Source organism: Botrytis byssoidea (assembly GCF_014898295.1).
Source record: "Botrytis byssoidea strain MUCL 94 chromosome Unknown BBYS_011, whole genome shotgun sequence".
Classification (NCBI taxonomy): Eukaryota; Fungi; Ascomycota; class Leotiomycetes; order Helotiales; family Sclerotiniaceae; genus Botrytis; species Botrytis byssoidea.
Window position 1 is genome coordinate 291445 of NW_024065852.1, and position 24307 is coordinate 315751.

Below are 24307 nucleotides of genomic sequence, written 5' to 3' on the forward strand. Positions count from 1 at the left end.
ATCATTCGAGAAAATACAAAGACATGTTAAATAAAGTATTGATTCGGCAAACTATGAAGTAGCTAGCTTCTTAGTGTATTTTGCTTTCCATTTAGCTTTGCCTCTATTTTTACTAAATTGTTGACAGCTGTTGCTATCCATAAGTGCGGCACTATACCTCATTAGTTATTAGCAGAAAAACTATTTTCTTACCGAGGAGTCCCCCTATTTCTTACAGCCTATAGCTTTCTAAATGGATGTATACCACTACATTAAATCCAAGCTGACACTCAAACTAAACACACGGATACGCAATTGGGAACGATGTTTTGGGATATATCATATATTATACGAGTATATTATATGGATTCATGGATTCCCTGTAACAATATCTTTACAATTCCTCGTATAACTTTCACGACATTTTTAGGCTGGGATACGGTAGTTGATGATGAATGGTGGATCGTGAGTGGAAAACTTTAATAGAGTATTGATTTAGGTACCTTGTAGATGTTATTGCGGATATACTGTTAACACCGAGCGAGCCGAGATCAATGGTAAATTGAGTGATTGATTGAGTGATTGATTGAGTTCTAGGTTTTATTAAGGTAGTTGAGGTGTGCTGAAGGGGGGGGGGGAGGAAGGAGGAGAGGAGGAGAGGAGGATTATGAAGAATCGAGTATGCACTGAAAAATAGGCACGGAGTGTAAATGGGAGAAGATTGGTGGTATGGGATACTATTTGATATATATACTAACTAGTAGTATGTGAGATACTAGGTCGATAGATATCTAGGTTCGTCAGTGTGGATGATTGATTAGCGATACGGATATAGATTCAGATTTAGATTTGGATTTAAATTTAGATTTAGATTTATATCCAGAATTAGATTTAATAGATTTAAAGCCGAGTTATAACATATAAAACCAGCTGTTAGAGACAGAACACAGATCTGAAGATCAGGTTTGTATATCATCGAGTTTTCAATCTTGAGAAGCTTATATAGAGTACCTAGATCCATATTGTAGCATTAGAGCATGCATTAGAGTATTATAACCACCCGAATTACAAATTCCAAGTATTTCATTCATTCTATTATATTTCCTCCATCCTCGACATCCACCTCCCAAATACCAATTACCAACTACCAAGTCCTATTTACCTCTCGACTCCCTCCTCCAAGCTTTCTTCCAAGATTCCTTAATATTTTGGTGTATATTACCTAGTATATATATCACATCATATCTATCACATTACCTACCCACCTACCCATTTCCAAACCACTCGAACCTCGGAATTGTATCAAGTCTGATATTTGATTACTTATGTATTTATTCATGTATTCATCTATAAAATACATTTCAACAAAGTTGTTGTAGCAATTATCTTTAATCATAGGTAAGAACCTAAGCTAGATTTTCCCATCCCATCACATCTTTCCATCCTCAAAAATTCAAATCATCTGATCTATTGATCCATACCTAGGAATTCGAATTTCGAATGCGTGGATTGCAAAGTGCAAAGCTGGGGGGTTGTTTGTTTATTTACCTAGATATCTATCATCTTATCATACCTACCTACCTACCTACCTACCTACCTCTCTACTCTACCCTAATATCTTCAATCTTCAATCTTCAATCCATTTATCCACCCATCCACCCATCCACCCATCCACCCAAACCAAACGCTCCCCCTCATTTCCATCTCCATCTCCATCTCCATCTCCATCTCCATCTTCCATCTTCCATCTATACACCCAAATTCACCCAGCCCATCGTCGTACAAACACCCCAAACTCGCACGCTGTGCATCTGCATCTGCAGACGCGAGTACTCATTCATCCATGACCCAATCACCCCATAAGCATCCATACGCATACCCATCGCATTGCATCGCATAGCATCACATGAGCACGAGGGAAATTTCAACACCAATCTCAATCCCAGCTGACAGATGGACTGATCTTGGATAACCACTGACTGACGAACCTGTAGTGAAACTATTGTGTAAGCTTACTTTTTGGAGGCTCAAACACCTACGTACGTACTCTGTAATATCGTAATCCGGTACAAAAATGATGTCAGATCTATCAAAATTCACGAGTCATGATTATTGTCAATCCAGTAAAAGTATGGCCGTATTGATGAACATCTCTATTCCATTAATCTATTGTCTTCGAAACGCGAAGTCTCAAATCACTGTTCGACTCTCTCCAACCGCTGTATAAACTCTACTCTTCTTTCTCAAAAACTCAATAATCCGCTACTGTAGAAGATGAAAATAAACGCCTTATAAACGCTGTGTCTTTTCGGACCAATCATACATGATGTATTTTCAATGTAAAGTAAGAATCAAGAATCCTCATGACCATACTCATTCACTCATGCTATCTTCCTCTTCTCAGCAAAAAATCATCCCAAAAAATTAAACCTCCAAACCATCATCGTTCATGCGTAAAATACATTATAGGAATTAAAATAAAACTTTCGAAAATTTAAATTGAATCGAAAGTAGTCGGGTACGAAGTGAAAAATCATACATCCATAACTTAAAGATTGTATTCTTAGTTAAGGGTGACGATGGCTGCAAATGCAAGGAAGATGAATGCGAGTGGGGAAGCAAACTCAGCAGCTGCTGAGGTTGGGGCGGAGGTTGCTGATGCAGTGCCACCAGTGGAGCTGGATGAGGCAGTTCTGGATGATGCACCTATGGTTTGTTAGTTACAGTTCATTGCTTAAGTCAATTCAGAGGAAACATACTGGTTCTTGAGGCAGAGCTGGACCCGCTGAGAGTGGTGCTGCTGTTGCCGCTAGCAGTAGGAGAAGAAGAAGCAGAAGTTGAGGTACCGTTTGAAGTAGAAGAGCCAGTAGAAGAGGCAGTTGAAGAACTGGTGGAAGAACCAGTGGAGGAACCAGTGGAAGATCCGGTGGAAGTGCCAGAGGTGGAAGAAGTGGAAGATCCTGAAGCGGAAGAAGCACTTGTGGAAGAAGCAGTAACAGTTGAAGCAACGGCAGTAGCACCTGAAACTTGGAATTGTTGACTGTAGTTTGGTGTGCCGGTGGAATCTTGGATCTCAATGGCATAAAGATCGGTGTCAAGGCTGGAAGATGGAGTCCAGGAATAGGATGTTCCGGTCAATCCACTTCCGATGGTGGAGACAGTGGTGAGGGCAGTGGAGGGGCCACTCTTGAGGACAAGAGTGACAGGTCCCTCGGCTTCTGACCAAGTGATGTTGAAAGGGGATCCGGCGGTGACAGCGAAGTTGGAGTTGGTCAATTTGACAGCGCTGGCAAGAGTTGATGCAGCAGCGGCGAGGAAGAGAGTGCTGAATTGCATCTTGATTATTTGGGTATTCTTGAAGACGATTGATTGAGTGTAAAAGACTATACGTAGAGAAGAAACCGGTCAGTTTGTTGGTTATAAGGATCGACCAGGTATATATGTAACAAGGTCGTATTCGAAAGTGTAGATGGAAGAGTGCGTGATGGGGGATAGATATGTATTACTTACTTTGCGAGGTGAATGAACTTGGGGAATTTCCGAAATATAAGATTGTATGATAATTTGATAAAGTTGTTGTGTTGTTGATGAACGACAGTGAATATCCAAGAAGGAATATATATAATGAGAGGAAATGATGGAATTTTTGTTTCCGGTAAAGATGAAGATGAAGGAATTGAGAAGGAACGAAGATGGGTTGGAAGATGGGTTGATTGCTCTTCTTATTGTTATGGAAATTCTGGGTAAGCAATTTATTATTACGATGGTATGGTATGGTACTACTAACGGCTACTACACAGTACAGAGTAGGCAGACAGGCGGGGCAGGGTTATGTTTATTTGATAATCAACAGGGGAATCGATAGGTAAACAAGGATAATAATGCTTATGCTCATTTTATTTCACTCTAGTTTTTCACGCTAAGCTCTCATTTCCTCTAATCTCATACTTGTATAGGTTTAGCCTACTTTAATTGAGTTCTTTCTACATGGTTATATGCATGAGGTCGATGGTTAGTGAAATTGAAAAAAATACGGGGAAAAATTGGCTCAGGGGGTTATTTGATCCAATTGAACCAATCATCAATTGATATTCCATTCCTTCTTTTCTAATTCTATTCTTCACTTCACTTCTTCCCTTATTACCTTCACCTACTTTTACCCTTCACTTAATCGTCACCCTTCACTTCGAACTTCACTCCACACAATAAAGGAAAGAGCTTTACTTACCAAGACTCCAAGTCTATACATACCGATTCCACTCCACGATACATGAGGAGACATTCAAGAAGAAGTCCAATGAGATCCTTCTTTTCTGATATATCGCATTCCTTCGCATTCCCAAGGAAATTTGTTGTAGTTTGTAGGAAAATGTAAGATCGTGGCGTTTTGTTGTCTTTTCTCCGTCGCCCAAGGAACCCCAGGTCCGAAAAAGGAGTAATTCATAATATCCATAGTTATCCATATCCAAAAATAACGTCAACAATTCGGACTTCTATCTCGATTCTCGTCCCGTCTCCATTCATTGACAAGTCGTCTAGATCGAAAAGGGGTGTCCCTCTTATACTCCGTCGATAGATTCCATTGAATAATAATTCGATACTCGAAACCACAGACTGTTCAAAGTCTAAAATAGTATAGAAGTTTCAACTAATTATTAACCTCGCGGCTCGAGATTGAAATATGATTCGATATAAAGTTTGAGCGCTTTCCAAAAGGTTCCATGCGGTAATTTTTAGCTACCTATCATGATTCATTATTAAGGTTTCTTTCGTTCCTGTCTAGCAATTACTAAAGCCATAGCGGTAGTCCGGCGTATCACACAAAGGCTTGATTATTGAATTTGCTTTCGTTGCTACAAGAAATTTGACAACAACATTCTTCGTAAATCACCGACCAGACTCATCAACAAAAAAAAAGATGATGATTTTTGCAGAGTCTCTTCTTTCTCAAACATAGATCCATCAAACTCCGCAATAATTGCATCATCAAGAAGTTCAACACAGATCTTTGAGAGGTCCTTCTCGCAGTCATACACACACTACTGTAACACATCCTCCGCACTGTGTCTTGCATTTACAATATCTGCGAATGTCCATCAATGTTTCGGAAGAGTGACTAGTTCTGCTTCAGTGGCGAATACGAGGTCTTGGAGCTTCAAGGTTGAGCAATTATGCCAACTCACGTGATCACAGAACTGTTCCAGGGTCGACGTTATTTGTTGTTGGACTGGCTATATTTGTTCGCTGAGATATCCACATTCGGATATGGTGAGTGGGAAGAGAAAAGGGTGTATCGAAGAGGAAGCTTAATTCAAGGTATTCGGGAACCGTTCGCTCTTACTAAATATCACGAAGAAAAGAAAATGAATACGCCGAAGATGAGGTTTCTTTTCCGCGTTAACATTTCAATTGGCACTTCAAGTTAAATAGCAGTCCTGGGATACTGGTAGAAAACCACCTGTCTGGTATTTTCCAAGATGCTCTGGCATGTGAGATAATCGGAAGCTAACATTGTAATATTGTAGGTATGGACAGCATCATCGTTCTGGTAAGGAAAATGGTAGTAATGATTACTTTCAAGCTGGAATATGAATATTCAATACTAGTTGAAAAATCCATTTGAACCGTCTTTCCGGGGAAAGTGCATGAAGGTACTCAAGGGACATCGAGCTGAAGTGGACAGATTCAGGAGTATGTTTTCCTCCAGCATCCAGAACAAAAGAACACTCATCGGGGAGAACAAATATGCATCCACCAAACATTTGAAAGCACAACCAGCTTTGGTGCATCTTAACAGAATGTGCTTGTTGCGCAGCTTACGCTACCGCGCTTGTATCAAGCATAGAGGCTTGATGTACAAAAGGGTATCTCTAATAGATATGAGCATCAACTTTTTGGGGTATCGTTGTAAAATACTTGTTGCTTTTATCTCTGGGGTACCTTTGAGTATGTGTACACACCCCACGACTGGTGGAAATACCACATCGAACAACTACATGTGTGTGGATCAGGAATCCGAGGTGGTGGTGAGGTTAAGTTTGGCATATACGAGCAAACGATCAAATGTTGATTTACATTGCCCATGGCTTTATGGTTTATGAAAAATTCTTAGATCTTAAGAGACCACTCAAAGTTCGAACTTTGATTCCTAAGTCAGGACATTAAATACTTCCTAACACTTAAACATTGCTCCAGTGTGGTATTTTGTTGCGTAGAAGTTGTTTGTGTTCAAATACAGAAGGAAGGAAGGAAGGAGGGAAGGAAGCGCCGACCTCTTAGTTACGCTACCTTATTTTCCTTTCCACCTTCATTCGCTTTCATATATTAATCGAAACCCACGCAAAATACCAAATCGCGTTCTATTGTTTACCTCTCACCAAATTTCTGTTCTCAATATAGATACCGAAATGGAGGATATCCACAATATCATTGTAAGTGTTGCTAACTTAAAATACACAAATTTGTTGTTACTCAGTACGTATTGCTTAGGATTCGGGTGTCTCTAAAGGACTTGAGTATTGTGGGATGAGAAAAGAAGGATTGGAGAAGGGAGAGTTGATAGAATCACCGCCGCAGATACAACTTTTCAAAGCATTCAATCTCGCTACATCTGAAGCAAAGGATAAAGCAGATCGTCTTGCCAGGATAAGGGAGGAGACCATGAACAGGGAGAAAACACGGAAGCATTTTATGGAGAGTGTGGAAGGAGTGGCATGTACACGAAAGGCTCAAACGAAAGTACCTCTTGTATCGTCCACATTCTCGCCGCTGCCCCAGGACTCAACGCATAATACTCCTCGGCAGGGCTCTATGGATTCTGAGATGAGTGATAGGACAGAAGAAGACAGAGAGCAGCCTATCCATAATGGTATGTATGGGGATGCGTACGTGGACATATATAGCGATGTTTACTGGGACACAAATGTGGATATACATGAAGAGAATCTCGTTTCAGAAAAGCTCTCGCGTAAAAGACGAAAGAAATCAACCCGAAGTAAACAAAGGAAGAAGGCTGCAGAACTTCAAGCTTCGCTGCAAATTCATGGATTACTTCCTGTTCCCCCGCAAGCTTTACAGGAGCAATCCGATCAAACAGTTTCGCGGCGTGATGCCGCAGCTCTTCGTCCCAAATCAAATAATAACCAGCAGGAATTAAGAGAGCAGGAAGGCAGTAGAGGGTTGACTATGGAGCGAACTAATCCTGGAGTGTTTACTCTGCAGCAAGCGCGCCTGGAAAAAATAGCTAACCTACGTGAGAGAACAATGGCACGCAAAATTTTGCTGCAAGCACAGGGTCTTTTCCCAGTGTCCCCTTCTCGGCAAAATGTGAAAGGGAACTCAATTCGAACTCTCCCAGATGGTAACCTCGAGGCTAATATCTCTAAGCCTCATGACATGCAGGAAAAGGAAAATAGACAGGAAACTTTCGGAATTATGGAAATCGAGAATATTGGTTCTGGAGCCAGCCCGCAGAAGAAGGATTCAAGTCAGCATGTCACCAATAGCCCGAAAACATATCAAGTCAGGCTGAGAGAGCAGAGGGATAAGATGAGAGCACAGACACAACAAAGCACATTGGATCGACAGAAATCATATGGAATGGCAGCCTCCCCTGCTCAGCCTACGCAAAACTATCCCACGATTATTCGTAAAAGTTACGAAAACGATGTTGAAACTCCGCTCCAGCAGGAGCAAGAATTGAGCACTTCAATACTAGGTGAAATTAGAGTGTTATTACAGAGGGAGAAGGAACGAAGACAAAGACTATCAGCACTAGATGACGTTGATTTGGTGGAAAAAAGGACAGAAGAACAGGAGCAAGAGATTTTGGTACTGGAACGGATTAGATTATCGATAGAGGATACTGAGTCGAGGGGTGTACCTGCCAAGATTTACGATGTCTCGGAGAAGATCAGTTTGGAGATGGCGAAAGAACGAGCTGCACTTCCAGATCAAGATTCATCATTACACGCACAATCTACTCATCAGAAGCCGTGGCAGGAAAATTCTTCTGTAATTAGTACTGGAAGTCGAGAAGGGTCACAACTTGAGCGTGAGCAAGGAGATCGCGCTACGGGAGGGACAGGAGACGGGGAACTCCTTCCAGCGCTGAAAGATGCTGGATTTCTACAAGAGAACTTGGACATGAAAATCGATACTGTTGTTGAATATAGAAACAAAGAGGACGTTGCAAAAACTTTTTCAATACATCAAAACATTGGAGATGTATCAGACGATGCGAGGCGGCACGGCACAAAGATTGGAGAAGTAATTCAAGAGACTCCACTAAGATCTGGCGCGATGGTTGAGCATCCATCAAAAGATATCTGGCCTAGATCCATTCCCGAAATGCTTTCACAGCTTTTTTACCTGTCAGAAGAAGTGGAAGAAATCATAAAAATGGAGAATGGATGGCTTGGGTGGCTAGGAATTGATACTGATATTGACGAAGACATTAAACATTTCATCAATGTAACGAAACCCTCACTCAATACCACTATCAAGTACCCATCAGAACCAGAAGATACCAGAGCCACTCCCGATATCTTATCAGAATTATTCGATATATCAGAAGATATCGAAGATATGATAGACACGGAGAATAAGTGGTTTGGCTGGCTGGGAATGGATATCGATGTTCAAGATTTCGCAGATGTATCCGCTGGGTGTTAACACCAAGATCGACGACTTCCAAGTATCTATATTTGTTGAAATTCAATTATAGATTTACTCTCTGTCTGTGGATGTTCTGAAGATATTCTGCGTAGGTCTTGAAGCATCGGAGGACAGGAGATTTATGGCGGTTCATAAATCTAGATGTAAAGAAAAGGCGATTTGCCTTTTTCGTGGAATGGAATGTTGGAAGTATGCTCAATTGCTAGAATGTTGTTGATATATGTGCTGAAGTAAATTGATTTGCTACAGAGATCGCTCAGATGTATAGTAGCAAACTTACATATCAACAAACTCCGGAATTATTGTCAAAAGCCTGGGCGTGTTCAACGCTGCGTTCTATCTAGTATTGCTCAAGGCTCTTCACACTACCTACCTAGGTACCTACAGATATAGCTCACTCGCATGATATGATGCAAAAATCGATACGGAAAACACATCATTTTAATCTTTTTTATTAGTGTTTTTCAATTTTTCTATTTCATCTCATACCACAAAGTTTCTTGCTAAGCAAATCGTAGCAATTCTCAAAATAACCCAAGTAATGACAGCCATCTGCCAGCAGTACTGCATGCGTGCATCGTATTAATCCCCAAGTCTTTGTATCCATATCCCTAGTAATTATCCCATAAGTGTATCCCATAAGTGTTACCCAACCCCTGAAGTGTCCCAGAGATTAAGTCAAATAACGAAGTAAGTAATCTCATAAAGTATTCCCCACGCATCCCGTCATATCCCCGATCAAGATCTCTCGTGAATTACTGGATGTGGTGAACGACGGGTTCTTGTAATCTGTAGTCTGTAGTGTTGGTACTGGTACTGTGTTCCGATGTCTTGATTGTATGTATCCGTTCAATTTGAGTGAGAGAGAGAAAACGAAATGAAGGAAAGAAATAAAAGAACCAACTCCGTCAACCTCGCGTGTGAGAAGAAAAGATGATGAATGCAGATCAAATCGACAACGAATGTAACTCCTTCAAAGCCGGCATTCCTGTCTCCATTCAAATTAGAACCTAAGCCAATGAAACATAACCCAAAGAAAAGTAAAGGAAAAAAATCAAAGCAAAAAGTAATATTGAAAGAAAACTCGAGGATAAATCAAAAGAATGTGAGTGATTGATTGATAGTGAACAATTACACATCCAAACATCTTTTGTTTGTATATCTTTTGTAAACATGTGTATGCGTAAGTAGCATAGTATGAGTGATAGCCGTGCGCCGTTGATCGATTCCCCAGTTCGCCGAACCATCTGTTTGTGCTGTAGTATCTTGAAATGAAAAGTGCTTGGTCCATTGCTGAAGTAACATTGGAAGTAAGCGGATGAAGAAATGCCGAGAAGAGCTCAAAGTTTGAGAGAAGAAAATGTAGGGATGGGACCCCAGCCATCATTATCATCATCAGCTTGCTTCTTATTTTTATTACTGTCATCACCGTCGGTATTACCATTCCCTCCCGTACCGGATTTAGACTTGGGTGTAGGAGTAGAGGCATAACCGTCTCCGCTGAAATCCAAGGGATTACATTTGGCACCTGCCCCACCGCTATAGCCGCCTATGTCTGGAAGGACGGTTTCGGTATCTGTTGGGCTCGACCAGAAATTGTTGCCAGTAGTCTTGGTGTTGGTACCCCGAGAGATATCTTCGGCGGCTTCAGCTCCCCATGATTGATACCTGTTACTAGTAGCACTATAAGATCGATCTGCATTGGCATCCCAAGATTGATCGTTGGTATAGGTATTGCCACCATATGATTGCTCCGCATCATAATTGGTATTCTCGGCCCAAGAATTTTCTCTAGATGGTTTAGGAGTAGCCGAATACTCAGGGTTCTCTTGAAAAGATACCCGGCGTCGAAGCTTGACACGATCAAGAACAGCAGCCTTAGAACGAGCTGTTCGGAGAGTGAGATCGGTAGCGTCGTCAAAGATGGTAGCATTATCATCTCTGCCTGCAACGTCTCGAGTGCGACCACTAGCGGTAAGATGATTTGTTTCGTTGGGAGCTACTGCTGCTTTACCGTACTCAACATAGGCTGTATAGCTTCCAATTTGATCCCTGTATTTCTGGGAAGTGGAACGGACAGCATGAATATTGGCGTCAACTTTGGACTTTGTAATTTCAGCACATTCATAACGACGACGGCTAGTTTCAACAACTGGCTTCTTTTTAAGAATTGCCTTTATACTCGGTGCGGCGAGAGTTGATTCAACTTCATTCCCACTGTCTGTGGTGTCACGAATAGAAACTGGTAGAGGGACCATGGAAAGGCGTGTAGAATCCGAAACGCTGGGTTCATATAAGCCTGCTGATGTTGATGTTGTTGTGAAAGAATCGGATTGGGTGACCATTGAGCCGGAAGATTGAGAACCAGATGATCGAGAATGGACACGTGATTTTCGATTCTGTTCCAAGCGGTGATCAAGCTGATCGATTGTCGATGCATTCATCCATGTCTGATTTTTTCGAGGAGTGCTCTGATGTTGAGGAACTTTAGGTGGATTGCTCTGAGAAGTTGAACGATCTCTATTTCTGGGCACATATCTAGGGTCCCAACTACCGTTCATAGTTGGTGGGTCTGGTGCTCGAGGAGGTGTCCTAGTGCCATCCATAAAGCTTCCATAACTTTTGAATGAGCTACGTTGACGACGACGAGGTCCTGGGTTTGGCAAGTTCTGATGAGCCATTTCATCTAGATAAAATTAGTCAATATTATTGGGGATGTCATAAGAGAGATAATCTGGTACTTACAAGCTCTATTAAACTCTTCGCTAGAATCTGAAGAACGACGAACAGTTGAAGTATGGTAGAGATCTGAAGAAGTACGCCGATTACTTGGCACGAAACTTCTCAGAGAGCTTAAGCTTGAACTTGTTCGGCTTGTAGTAGTCCACTTATACTGCGTCTCATTGCCATGTTGATCGACTTCAGAAGTGATATACGTTTCGCGAGTCCTGATGGGGGCACGTGGAGGACTGTGACGTCTTGCTTGTGGTCTTCTTAGATTATGTCTAGACTCAGTTCGAGATCTGGGTAATTCATGTTCGGTCTCGACAACGATGAAGTCTTCGTCAGAGGAGCGCGAGCGATGGCGAGGCAAGTGCCTTGGCTCATTTCGTGACTCAGGGTGTTCGTGTTCTGTTTCAACCACGATAATATCTTCATCGGAGCGACGACGAGGAACATTTTCATGTACTTGCTCATGAATATCATGATCATAAGAACGCTCAGGATGTGTACGCTCAGAACGTCTCCGCTGAGCATGATCTTTCATACGTAAGCTTGGAAGAGACTCTTTTGAGAAGCGAACAGATCTTGGCAGATATTCGAATGGAGTAGCAGAGTGAAGTGGCTCAATGTATCTGTATGATTTATAAAGATCTTGTCGAGAGGCGGCTTGAGAAGTGGCGTTTGCTTTCCTAGTCTGCTGGTCAAAGCGGACTGGCTTTTCTCCGAGGTCATCAACGATTGATGGTGGACTGACCGATAAGGATCGATTTGTGATATTAATTCTCACTTTTGGCTCTTCTCGGGCAGTGGTGTTGTCTTCAATGGGATCGCTTTCATCAGTACGAGTGTAGCTTCTGGATGCTGACTGTCTTGAGTTGTCCTCACTTCGTCTAGCTGGGTCTTTGGGTGCGGTTTTGCGTTCGCGTGTAACTTCCTCCTCAACGATAATTTCATGCCGATGGTCATTAGAGTGGGTATTGTCTCTTCTATCATCATCTCGGCTCAGAAATTCAATAGAGCGAACTCGAGACATGGGTTTGCGTCTGTAATTCTTCTGAAAGATATTAGTGACGAAACCTCAAAAATCAATGAGGAATCAAATTCACCTTTGAGCTTTTCTCCTTTGTTCTTCTTCTTCCTCTTCCTCTATATCCATGAATCTTTGAACGACTGTCATCGCTGTCATCGCTACTTGAACCGCTAGTAGAGGTAGCGTTTCTGCGACACCTGCGACAAAACCCAGGGGTAGGAATCTCACCAGTCTTGATTGGATTATCAAGATGATATTTGGAAGAGCGATCTCTTTGGCAGCTGACACAGACATGCTTGGTGATGACGGTCGTTGTAGTTTTCTTTATCTCTGTATGGTCATCAATATTTCCTTCTCTTTTTGACTTTGACTTCGACTTCGTTCTCTTAAGAAAGTCAGATTCAACTTTTCGAAGTTCTTCAAAATTTGGTGGCTTTGACGCTTTTGGTGGAAACGCCCATCGCATGGGTTGCTGTGCTGTTGCCGATGCTGGCACCGGTACAGGTGCAGGTGCAGCAGAAAATCCAGGAACAGGGTAGAAAGGAGGAAATCCAGGGTTTGTTTGAGGAAAGAAATTTGGATTCGGAAAAGGCTGTTGAGGGATGGCTGGCGCATAAGGAATTGGCGGTGGTGCGAAAGCGGAAAAGTGTTGTGGTGGGTGCGCTGTCGAATAAGGAGGTCGTGGGATAGGAAAACGCGCCAGTTTCTTCTTCTTCCTCAAGGTTTCCATAGAAGTCTTTCTCTTTGGTTCGTGAATTCCGAAAGTTTGACCTAGCAAACTGAAATTTTTCTTTGCACGATTTGTAGGAATCTTTCTCGCCATTACCATGCGGCCATTATTCTTCTTAAAATAATATGGATATCCGTCTCTTACAATCTCCTCGGTAGTATCAGAGCCGTCATCGCTCCGAGAGCCAGCTCGCAACCTGATGCCATTGATTAGAACCAAGAACGTTGAGAAAGAAACTCAATCGAATTGCTTAAATCGAATAAAGGAGAAAATACTTACATGGTAAGCATTTTGGCAACCGAATTAGGGGATTGTTATTAGTTCACCACCCGAGGACCGTCCTAGGATAGTTGTATATGGATTGTATGTTGTCTTTTTACTGTTCGGACATAAAGTAAACGAATTGAAATCCTGTAAAAACGTCGGAAAGTAGATGAAAAAAAAGTTGAGTAAAAAAATGGTAGCACAAAATCATACGATTCTTGCCTACCATTAAGCAATTAATATTAAAATTTGAATACAAAGCCGACTCAATGAAAGAAGTAGAAGGGAATTTGAAGTGCAATTTTGTCTTAAGAAACTTGGTTGTATAGATGTGCAAAAGAAGATGGGAGAAACAAGATATTCAATCTGTGTTATGATGGTGTCTCGGGCTCTCCCTATTCGGCTATCATCAACATCACTGGCATTGACCAACCAGATGTCTCATCAATGAATAGATACATTAAGAGAGATAGTTCAAAAGCTGTCATTCACTGTTATCGACCCATAATCAAGAAAGGTGGTGGGCAATGTTTCTTCGGGCTCTTATCGGTTATTAAAAAGTCTCATCTCGACCTTTGAAGGTGATGTGAGGGAGCTCTCTTGTCCAAAGCTTGAACAACGTGGGATAGAAAAGTGAAGGGAACAGCGAAGGGAAACAGCCTTCAAGCTGTATGATAGGAAAGAGCAGGTGTCTTGTTCCAGCTAACATTAATTAGTAATGACTTTTTATGTAGGTAGGTAGGTGGTATATTATAATAGAGTGAATTGTTACTCTAAGTAAACCACAATGTTGAAAGAATCTCTCAGCTTTACCCTGAAAGGTTTATATTGAGGGCTATGAAATAAAGGAACTGAATGTCAAATGGATCTCATACCTGTCACATCAATGCCTGAAGTCAATTGAGCCTAACGCAGGGCCATATTTACGAGTACATTTTGTCTTCTATACATAACATTGGACTCGCGCTATTTTTCAATGCGCCCAACCCAGGATAAGGAAATATGATACAAAGCAAAGTTCATCTCTTTATTCAACTCTCAAAACTTTTGGCCCTCTCTTCTTCAATGTCTTCTTCTTCTTGTTTCCTCTATCGAAGGATGCTGCCGATGCATGGTCTCGGCCAACATTGTCAAGGTCTTTCACCTTGTAGATTCGGATGATCCAATTCTCACTAGTGAATGCTTCTTCAACAGTGTTAAGAACTGGCCCAACTTCTGGCATCTTTACGCCACGAACTCTATCTTGGGCTTGTCCAGGTGGAAAGAGGGAGTTGTAGTTGTAGTATGACATTTTATACCTGTTGAATAATTAGCAAATTTTCAAAAGTAACGTGATCAGCGTTGCTTACATCAAGCTGTCCTTCATGGTTTGTGTGGCACCATCATCAACTCTGTATTCTCCACGCTCAGTGAAAAAGTCACGTTCCTTAACCTCATCTGGCCAGATTCCTTCGGCAATTCTGACCATCCACAAGAACTTGTTGATATCATCTCCAGAGTATCCAAGGAGACCACCAAAGACAACAAGAACATAATCTACTTCGTGTTGGCGCATTATAGGGTAGCTGACCTCCTCACGAGAGCTCATTGCCTTTCCGACAGTCGCGATGTGGGTGTTGTTCCAGGTATTGTTGTCGACAAGTGTTGGTCTGTCAGCCATACCACCAATCTGGTAACCGTAATCCCACCAGGACATGATCTTCGCATCTTCCTTGGTGTTTTGTCGTAACCATTGATAAGCCTCTCTGTAATCATCGATGATGTGCTGACTACCGTCTGGCATTCTACTAGCGAGCACGACAGATGGAGAAGAGTAGGCATTTGATGTGACCCAAGTACAGTGGAGAACAAAGATCAAGAGATATGTTGTCATGGCGCCAACAACTGAAATCTTGGAGAAGCTAGCGTAGATACCGACAAGAGGTTGACGCATGGAGCGGAGTTCCTCTTGTTTAGCGGCCTTCTTAGTGGCGCCATTGCTAGCACCGTCAGTTACAGCAGAGGTTGCGGTTGGTTCTTCAGGCGACTTGAAGGTCAAGTAAGTGTCCAAGATATTGGACAATGCCAACGCGGCAGCCACACAGACGATTGGGGTCAAAGTAAGCATTAATCTAACCATGACACCAGAGAAGTAACTGGCAAGAATTGCGTATACAACAACGAAAACTTGTTCATCGGCAAGCTTCAAGAAGCAAAGGTACACACCAGCTGGGAAGAGCCAGATGAGAAGGTTAAGATCGAAGAAATAAGCTGGCCATGCGGTTGGCTGATGCTCAGAGACAGAGGCAATGATAGGGATGTGAATCTTGGCGTATCCGGTATCCCACAAAGAGTAGAAACGTCCAGTCCAAGGAGCAATGACACCAGAGACGGTCAAAAGTACTAAGCCACCAAAGGAGATAGCGAAAACGGCAAGGACAAACCCTCTAAGGAGAGTGGCGAATTGCTTGCTTGGTACACCCGAGCGGACAAACTCGACGAATCCAACCAATTGAAGAAGGCCGAAAACACCTGAACAGATTAGTACATAGACATTTCAAAACAAGGTGATTGAACGTACCGAGAGCAGACATATGCTCACTACTGCGAATTGGCAAAAATCCTACAAATGGAATTTGCATGCTTGCCAACGTGCCTAGTGCGTACCAAGTACAGTAACTGACATAAACTCTTGGACTGAATCTCCCCATGCAGACTAATACAAAGACATGAAGAGGAATCAAATTGGTAATGAAAACATATCCACCCCAGGCTGATACCATGTATCCATAGAACAAGGCGCAAAGAGCACCCCAAAATGCAGACCCGAGCTTGATGGCTTTGATCCAGAGGTAGAACGTAAAGACGAGTAAGAAGATTGCAATGGCTTCGTTATCGTAGCTGCCTGCAACTGATCGCGAAATGTAACCTGGTGCAATTCCCATGAAAATAGCTGCAAGAAGACCGGCGGAAGGGGATGTGGACATCTCATTGGTGAAGAGGTAGGTTGCGAAGGCAGTCAGACCAGAGAAACCAGGTGCAAGAAGCACACAAATGTTTCGAATATCGACTGGTATAGTAAGAGCTCGAAGGGCATGGTAGATGACACCACTGGTCACCATGAGACCTGGGTATAAAGTTCCTCCCGTAACTCGACCAAGTGGATGCCATGTTCGGTCGTCAAACCAATCCCAGAAATCGTAGAACCCATTCGAGACCAAGTATTTTGTAGCTCTGAAATTGAACCAAGGATCGACTAAATGTAAGTTAGTTTCCGGGCATTCATTGAGAGTAGATCTGGAGCAAAGAGAGCTCCGTCCATTGAGGGGTCCGTTGGGTACTAACATTCGTGAATTATACTCTCGAATCCTAAACGTAATAATATTAGCTTTTGTTGCACAGCTTGGGCATTGGCAGAAAGCACGACGAGACTGTTATGCCCTTCAATGCCATGAAGAATGCAAAATGCTCGGAGCATTATGTGTGAAGCTTGAGGTACTTACGAATCACAGAAAACAGTCGACTGGCAATTGCAGCGCCAGCAATTAAGCAAAGAATTACAATTCTTAAAACCCCACGAGAGTTCTTTCCCGTACTCCCTTGGAAGAACGGTTCCTGAGTTTTTGCAACCATGTTGATGGCAGCTATGGTGAAAAGGAAAGTTGTCGCTGGTTGAAAGTTTCTCTGGATTAACACATATCTGTTCGCAATGCCGCACTTTCAGAGCTCCGCGTCAGTTCACAGGGATTAAGTTCAGTGACCCGCCGCACTAGTTTGAATATCACGTGAATGGATCAACACATCAATGGCTTATTCTCTATTTGTGATGTGTACCACATGTAGGATGCTTATCTCAATATCTCAAGAAGTGTCTAGGTGATGATGTTTTGGGGCGCGAACTAATTTTGTTTGGCTCCGGTTTGAAGAGAAGAATGTATTCCTTGCTGTATTCTCTGATCCCGTCATTGTCAAGCGAAGCAGTGCGAAGGATTTATGCTCTGTAGAAAAAAATGAGGTCTAATTGTTTCTTCTACAGTTTTCTTGTAGATATAGCGGTTATATGTGTTCCCGGCTGGTTTGGCCTGTCGATGAGAAAAATGATTACCTCAGTATACTCATTCCATGTGAACAAAAGGAAGTTTGGGAAGTCTTTCATGATCCAAATTCGGAACATTCGACGTGTACTTCCTTCTTCTGTGGTCCTCGTAGGTGAAAATTGGGTCTCCAACAACAGAAGCTCCCAGCTGTATTGGTCGTCTATAGTACAATGTACAAGAAGTATCACCTAAGTGATGTCTAAAGGCTTTTGTGTGTTTGCTCAAACCCTAGAAACCCTCTCCAAACATCGCCGGAGCCCATACCAACTACCACGAATGGTCTCATTCAGCGATGCCCCTCTATCATTACCCGTAATTAAAACCCCCATCCCACGAATGCCCCTAGTTCTCTGCTGCTAGAACCTTCAAGTATGCCTCGAGATCAAAATTCTTGTCCATAGGGTCCCGTATAACTGTTTTTGAATGTCAGTAATGTTCCATCCAGAAAGTTCGGTTTGAAGTATCGAAATGGACTCAAAAATCCTCATTCGGTTGCAGATTTGGGCAGGTGTAAATGTGGTAGAGACTGGAATCCAATAAAACTTCACGTACTGTCACCACCTCCGGTTTTTTGGCTCGCAGGCAAGTTCTTCTTTGCGTACTCTGCTCTCGCTTGCTCAATCAACTTTTGCTTGTGCTCGAATTCCCTGCTTGCTGCTGCTGCTTTTGCTGCAGAAGATATGCTCATTTGATGGTAGAATCCGTAGAATACACCTGCACCAAGGGCTGACCACCGCAGAACCTATAGAAGAATCTACGTTAGCACTTTCTTTTATCAATAGACCTGCGAAGAATAGATTCCAACTTGGAATGAAGTCTCCGGGTTAAGGATTGCGCGAAGTCTTAAGACGTACGTTTACCCCAGTTGAAGCCATCAGGAATAGTTGTAAGAATTTGCCGGGGATAATATGGTGAGAAGAGTAGTGGCTTAAGAAATACCAATTGAACTCGGTATCACAACGAAAGGCAGGTAGGGTGATTGTTGTCGGCGATAAACTTTTTCAAGGTGGTCGGATGAAATATCGCGAGAGCAAGCTTCAGCGGCATTTTGCGGGACCAGAGTTCCCACGTGATATCTAAATTACAATAATGCGCATTCAACAAACGCGACTTCTATTTTGCGTGTCTACTTGTATTTATGAACTGTGATAACACAACTTCATATTTGGGCTCATCCATTCGCTGGAATACTCAACCACCGTCTGCGAACTTCAAGGTCTTTCAATAACACTATATTGCGGCAAAATAAAGGTATTTGCCCATGAGATGGGCATAGAACTTCCGCAAAATGCAACAACGACGAGATGAAATTCTGGCGAAGAAAGCCAAACTTGCAGAGTTAAAGAGGCAAAGAGAACTCCGTGCGAGAGAAGTTTCCGTAAGCAGACAGAGCGTAGGAAGTGGAAGTGATGTAATTAAACTTACCCTCATACTTGAATTAAACTTACAAGCTATAGCTTGCATCACCGACACCAGGACGAGCCGATAATCGAAGGGAACTTGACAATCTAATTTCCAGCTTAGTCGGAGATAGTAGACCCGGATCGACTGGCCCTGGCGGAGCAGGATCACCGGCGAGAGGGAGTCGACCAAACAGTGTATTAAGTGCCGGTGAACTAAGTAATGAGCCTTCCGAATCGACCATATCGACTGCCCAAGTCTCGCAGACCCAAACATTATCCATATCGACTCCCCAGTCTCTTTCCACAGTTCCATTATCTACAGTCTATGAATTTCCGCCATCTCCAATTAAGGAAGTATTCTCATACAGTAAAGGGGTACAAACAACGGAGGAATGGGGTACACAAACCTCTAGGCCTCGAGGTTTCGATGATTCGGAAGATGAACTCAACAAACCCCCTGGAGTTCATTCACCAAGCAAACGGCTAAGCAGGAGAGAAAAAAATAGAGAGGAAGAATTAAGGGAGAACATTCGCCGGGAAATCGAGGAAGAGCTGAAGGCAACTCGAGATCTTGTAGATGGCCCTGTAAGACCAGATTCTCAGCATTTATCAACAGCAAATTTCCCCGCGAGGATTTTGACAAATGAAGAGCTGAATGCTGTGACATCGTCAGAAGACTTTATGGAATTTGTTGAAAGATCAAGTAAGGTCATCGAAAGAGCATTAGATCAGGAATACGATGTGCTTGCAGATTACGGATTAAATGGCGCAAATGGAGTTGGGGACGACGATGAATACGGTAATACAGGCGGAAGGGGTCGACGGAAGATAAAGGAGGTTGCCCAATTCTACGATGAACGATGGTCAAAGAAGAGGATGATCAGTGCCATCGATTTCTCTCCCAAATTTCCCGAGCTTGTTCTTGCAGCATATACAAAGAATCCATCCGCACCACATGATCCTGATGGACTGGTTCAGGTCTGGAACATGCATCTTCACGATAGACCAGAATTTGTGTTTCATGCACAATCAGATGTTCTCGCCGCAAAATTCTCCCCTTTCCACCCCAATTTGATCATTGGAGGTGCTTACAGCGGTCAAGTTTTACTCTGGGACACAAGAGCAAAATCAGCACCAGTTCAAAAGACACCTTTAACTGGATCGGGACATACTCACCCGGTCTATTCTGTCGATATCGTAGGAACTCAAAACGCTAATAATATTATATCCTGCTCGACAGACGGTGTCATGTGTGGCTGGACTGTAGATATGCTTGCGCAACCACAAGAACTACTTACATTGACAAATCCACCGCCCGCAAAAACTGAAGATATGAGCCCAACTTGTATGGCTTTCCCACAAACCGACCCGACATACTTTCTCGTTGGTTCGGAGGAAGGAACTGTATATTCTTGCCATAGATATGATCGAGCAGGTGCCAAGGCAGGTGCTGATCAAAGAGTCACTTACCGTGGTCATGCAGCACCCGTCATGTCTTTGAGTTTCCATCCAGCAAAGGGTCCTGTTGATCTTGGCGATCTTGTTCTTACCAGTTCCTTGGACTGGACCGTTAAACTGTGGAAAGTCCGGGCTCCAACTGCGACAGCAACCACTTCTATCTCAGGAGAAAGCCAGGCAGTCGCTCCATTATTCGATTTTACCAGAGAGGATCTTGTCTATGACGCAGCCTGGTCACCTATAAAACCCGGTGTATTCTCACTTGTGGACGGAGCAGGTAATCTAGAAGTATGGGACATAACCGTGGACACTGAGGTTCCAGTGTCTAAAGTCCAGCCAAGCGGCCGAAAGGGCGGTCGAAGCATTATGTCCAAGAGCTTGAACAAACTCGCTTGGGAAAAAACTGAAGGAAAACGTATCGCAACCGGTGGTATTGACGGTGTGCTTTCAATATTTGAGGTTGGCCCGGATCTTGGCGGCAAGGACAGTGCCAGAAGTGAGGAGTGGACAAATGTCAAGAAATTGGTGGCCAGAATGGAGTCATCAGCACAGAATGCTCATGATGTGATTGGCATCAACGGGTTGTAATTTAAGAGTTAGAGGGGGCGATACTTGTTGAGGCGATGAGATAGCTGTATGTGATAGATATGGCGTCGTTGCGTTGAATATACCCTAGTTAACAATCGACATGATTGCCTTTTTGTTCCTTTGTTATTCATTTCTATATCAGCTAATTCTCGGCTATCTCATATAAATCAATAACACACCAATATGGATGGCCAAGCAGAATTGGTCCACTTTTACCCCTGTATTATAATCCCACGCTGACATAACCTCCATGGCAGCATAGCGCAGGGGGAAGCTTTCTATCTTCCTGGCTTTCAGGTCAACCCCTCCGTAATCAGAAATACAAATCCAGATCGCCTACCTCTTGGCATTCATTTCTAATCTGCACGGAAGAGGCACATCTTGAACAGTGGGGCTGTGTCGAATCTAGATCACGGAGCAAGTCATATTAGGCTCCAAGATTCTGTTACATGACATATTCTCACCTCATATATCTCTGGATCAAAGCCATTGTCTAACTTTCCCCTGATTCTAACCAATACTATCAGTCCCAATGTTATATCACTACACATCATAGATCCAAAACTCAATTGTAAAGATGGCGCCCACAGCGGCCGATCCAAAAGATCTCAAACTTATCCTCAACCCCGCACGTCGAAGAGCCCTCAACATCCTAATCGGGTCTATCACAGAACACATGCGCAAAACAATCACAGATTCCTTTTCCAACCCCTTAAATCAACCAAACTCCAATCTAAACAACAACATTCCAGGACCTCATCCAAATGTCTCTTCCCACCCAACTGCCCACTATTCCAACACCTCCTCGCCCGCTTCAACACCAACTTCAGAAATCGACCTGGAAACAGCTCAACAACGCCGTCTCGAAGCCCGTCTAAATCAAAACCTTTCGACGCCCAAGCTAAAAGCTTTGGAAAGAGCAGCTCTAGATTATTTCGATTCTTGGCGTGATTCAATCATCACGCAATTAGGCAAAATTTTGAATTCTCCAGATGATCCCCGTGCAGATCAAAAAAAGAAAGAGTTTCTCGCTTCGAGACCACCGCCTCCTTATAGCCCCGCTTCTAATATCGACAATGAACCTAGCAAAGATATCCTCACTTTCCAAACCCTCTACCCTCCAATTCCCACCCGTCTAACCACCATTTCCCTTCAAGACCGCATCCATATCCTCTCAAGTCTTCTAATCATCGTTCTCTCTCTCGGAACCTACTCTGCCCATTCCCGCGTTCTCCTCTGCCACCTAACCAGTTCCCTCTCTCTCCCCCCTTCCCTCCTCACGCACGAAGAAATCCAAACCTCGCGCACCCTCCTCCTAGCCTCCAAAGCCGCCCTCAACGCGGACGCCGAAACCGCCGCTCGCGCAACCCAGAATACATCTTCCCGTCGTTGGAAAGTCGGGCTTGCCTCGGTAGCAGGCGCCGCGTTGATCGGTGTCACCGGCGGGCTTGCAGCTCCTGTCGTCGCTGGTGCTATTGGGGGACTCATGGGCTCGGTGGGTTTGGGAGGCTTGGCGTCTTTCCTGGGTGTCTTTTGTATGAATGGGGCGCTGGTGGGAACGTTTTTTGGAGCGTACGGAGCACGCATGACGGGGGAAATGATGGATAAGTATGCGAGGGAGGTGGAGGATTTTAAGTTTCTGGATGTTAAAGGGGAATGGGGGAAGTTTGGGACGAAAGAGGAAGAAGAGATGGAGAAGAGGAGGTTGAGGGTGCTGATTGGGGTTAATGGGTGGGTAGGGGAGGAAAGGGATATTATTAGGCCGTGGAGAAAACTTGCTGTGAGCGAGGGAAATGAAGATAGTGGGCATGGATGTGAAGTTTTCGCGCTGAGATATGAAACCAATGCATTGGTAGAGTTGGGAAATAGTTTGAAGGATACGGTTGGGAGTTATGCATGGTCGATGGTTAAAATGGAGATCTTGAAACGCACCGTTTTGGCTACTTTATGGGGAGCGTTATGGCCAGTCTACCTATTGAAGATGGCTACTGGGATTGATAATCCTTTTGCAAGAGCTAGGAGAAGGGCTGAGAAAGCTGGAGAAGTTCTGGCTGATGCGCTTATCAATAGAGCTCAAGGAGAACGTCCGGTGATGCTAGTTGGGTACTCATTAGGGAGTCGGGTATGTGTCAACTTTTCTTTTCAGTCTCAATGTACTTTCAAGTGTTCAAACTGGTCTAGACTTTGGAGATCATGTACCAAAAAGGATTTTCAGAGTTAGCTAATTCTCTCCTCATAGGTAATATACTCCTGCCTCCGCTCTCTCGCCGAACGCCACGCCTTCGGTCTCATCGACAGTGTGGTACTAATCGGCTCTCCAATCCCCTCATCGACTCTTTCCCGTAAGTCCCCCCTTCTTTCTATCCATTCTCCCTCTAACACTACACTAGTTCTCCCCCTCCGCACCGTCATCTCCGGACCCCTCTTGAACGTTTACAACCCCTCTGATCTCCTCCTCGCCTTCCTATATCGTTTTACCTCCCTACAGTATGGAATTTCCGGTCTACAACCAATTGAGCACATTGAAGGCGTCACTAATATCGACGTGAGTTCTAAACTCAATTCGCATCTAAAATACGAAGAGATCGTTGATAGGGTTTTGGGGACCTATGTATTTCCTAGCATGCGTGATGCCGACGAGGAGAAATGGGAGAATGGGAGAGAGGGAGAAGAAGGTATTTTAATGAATGATGGCGAGGGCCAGGTCAAGAAGGATGAAATAGAGGAAGAGCTATTGATTGATTTTGGAGAGGTAGCGGAGTTGGAAGCCGATGTTCCATTGCCCTCTGGACAATTGGATTACAAGAATCCCAACATCTCTTCGACAACTAGCAACTCGCATGATATGGAAGATTTACTAGGCTCGCCAGCAACCCCGACAGAAACAGTCACAAGTACAACTAAAAGTATCTCAGATACTCATTTCGCTTCACACTCGAACGGCACTACATCACCTAGTATCACCACAACCACAGCTACACTCGCCACACCGAATACCACCACTCCTTCCTCGCCATCTCCTTATTATTCATGCTCCGAAGACGAAGGAGGAATTCAAATGATCGACAACGATGATGATCTAGACGTGCATATACAACTGACCGCTCCAGAAACACCATCTACGTCATCCAAGAATGAGGATGAAAGGATCGAGAAAGGAATGACTAGGCTTGTAGTAACCGAACGATCTATCGACAATGTGAAACATGAATCTCCCGTCGAACCGAAGAGCTTGGGCTCTTTGCCCAGAGGAGACAGAAAAAAGGCTGCTGATTTCGGATTGTATTAATAAATGTTTGGATATGGTTCTAGCTCCAGTGGAAAGGAGATTATAGTCATGCAAGAATCACAAATCACGACTCAATAATTTTACACAGGT

The 24307-nt window shown here is 43.4% G+C and overlaps 7 protein-coding genes across 7 annotated transcripts; 3 read left to right on the forward strand and 4 right to left on the reverse strand.

Annotated features, from left to right (window-relative positions):
* Window positions 1-2542: 2542 nt before the first annotated feature.
* EAE97_006115 (uncharacterized protein) lies at window positions 2543-3315 on the reverse strand (the record flags this gene model as incomplete). The annotated part of the gene is made up of 2 exons (XM_038876628.1): window positions 2543-2685; window positions 2739-3315. The coding sequence occupies 2 exons, from the start codon at window positions 3313-3315 to the stop codon at window positions 2543-2545; spliced, it is 720 nt and encodes a 239-aa protein (XP_038732335.1).
* A 3071-nt stretch (window positions 3316-6386) lies between these two features.
* On the forward strand, window positions 6387-8652 carry EAE97_006116 (uncharacterized protein; the record flags this gene model as incomplete). The annotated part of the gene is made up of 2 exons (XM_038876629.1): window positions 6387-6410; window positions 6469-8652. The coding sequence occupies 2 exons, from the start codon at window positions 6387-6389 to the stop codon at window positions 8650-8652; spliced, it is 2208 nt and encodes a 735-aa protein (XP_038732336.1).
* Window positions 8653-9995: 1343 nt separating this feature from the next.
* On the reverse strand, window positions 9996-13429 carry EAE97_006117 (uncharacterized protein; the record flags this gene model as incomplete). Its single annotated transcript, XM_038876630.1, has 4 exons — window positions 9996-11341; window positions 11401-12433; window positions 12486-13335; window positions 13419-13429. The coding sequence occupies 4 exons, from the start codon at window positions 13427-13429 to the stop codon at window positions 9996-9998; spliced, it is 3240 nt and encodes a 1079-aa protein (XP_038732337.1).
* A 1001-nt stretch (window positions 13430-14430) lies between these two features.
* Window positions 14431-17015, reverse strand: EAE97_006118 (uncharacterized protein; the record flags this gene model as incomplete). Its single annotated transcript, XM_038876631.1, has 5 exons — window positions 14431-14701; window positions 14753-15914; window positions 15964-16638; window positions 16728-16751; window positions 16886-17015. 5 exons carry the CDS (start codon window positions 17013-17015, stop codon window positions 14431-14433), a joined length of 2262 nt encoding a protein of 753 aa, XP_038732338.1.
* An 806-nt stretch (window positions 17016-17821) lies between these two features.
* Window positions 17822-18354, reverse strand: EAE97_006119 (uncharacterized protein; the record flags this gene model as incomplete). Its single annotated transcript, XM_038876632.1, has 3 exons — window positions 17822-17892; window positions 18032-18221; window positions 18334-18354. 3 exons carry the CDS (start codon window positions 18352-18354, stop codon window positions 17822-17824), a joined length of 282 nt encoding a protein of 93 aa, XP_038732339.1.
* A 413-nt stretch (window positions 18355-18767) lies between these two features.
* EAE97_006120 (uncharacterized protein) lies at window positions 18768-20928 on the forward strand (the record flags this gene model as incomplete). Its single annotated transcript, XM_038876633.1, has 2 exons — window positions 18768-18890; window positions 18937-20928. The coding sequence occupies 2 exons, from the start codon at window positions 18768-18770 to the stop codon at window positions 20926-20928; spliced, it is 2115 nt and encodes a 704-aa protein (XP_038732340.1).
* Window positions 20929-21505: 577 nt separating this feature from the next.
* Window positions 21506-24306, forward strand: EAE97_006121 (uncharacterized protein; the record flags this gene model as incomplete). The annotated part of the gene is made up of 3 exons (XM_038876634.1): window positions 21506-23050; window positions 23168-23270; window positions 23319-24306. The coding sequence occupies 3 exons, from the start codon at window positions 21506-21508 to the stop codon at window positions 24215-24217; spliced, it is 2547 nt and encodes an 848-aa protein (XP_038732341.1). The 3' UTR covers window positions 24218-24306.
* Window position 24307: the final 1 nt, after the last annotated feature.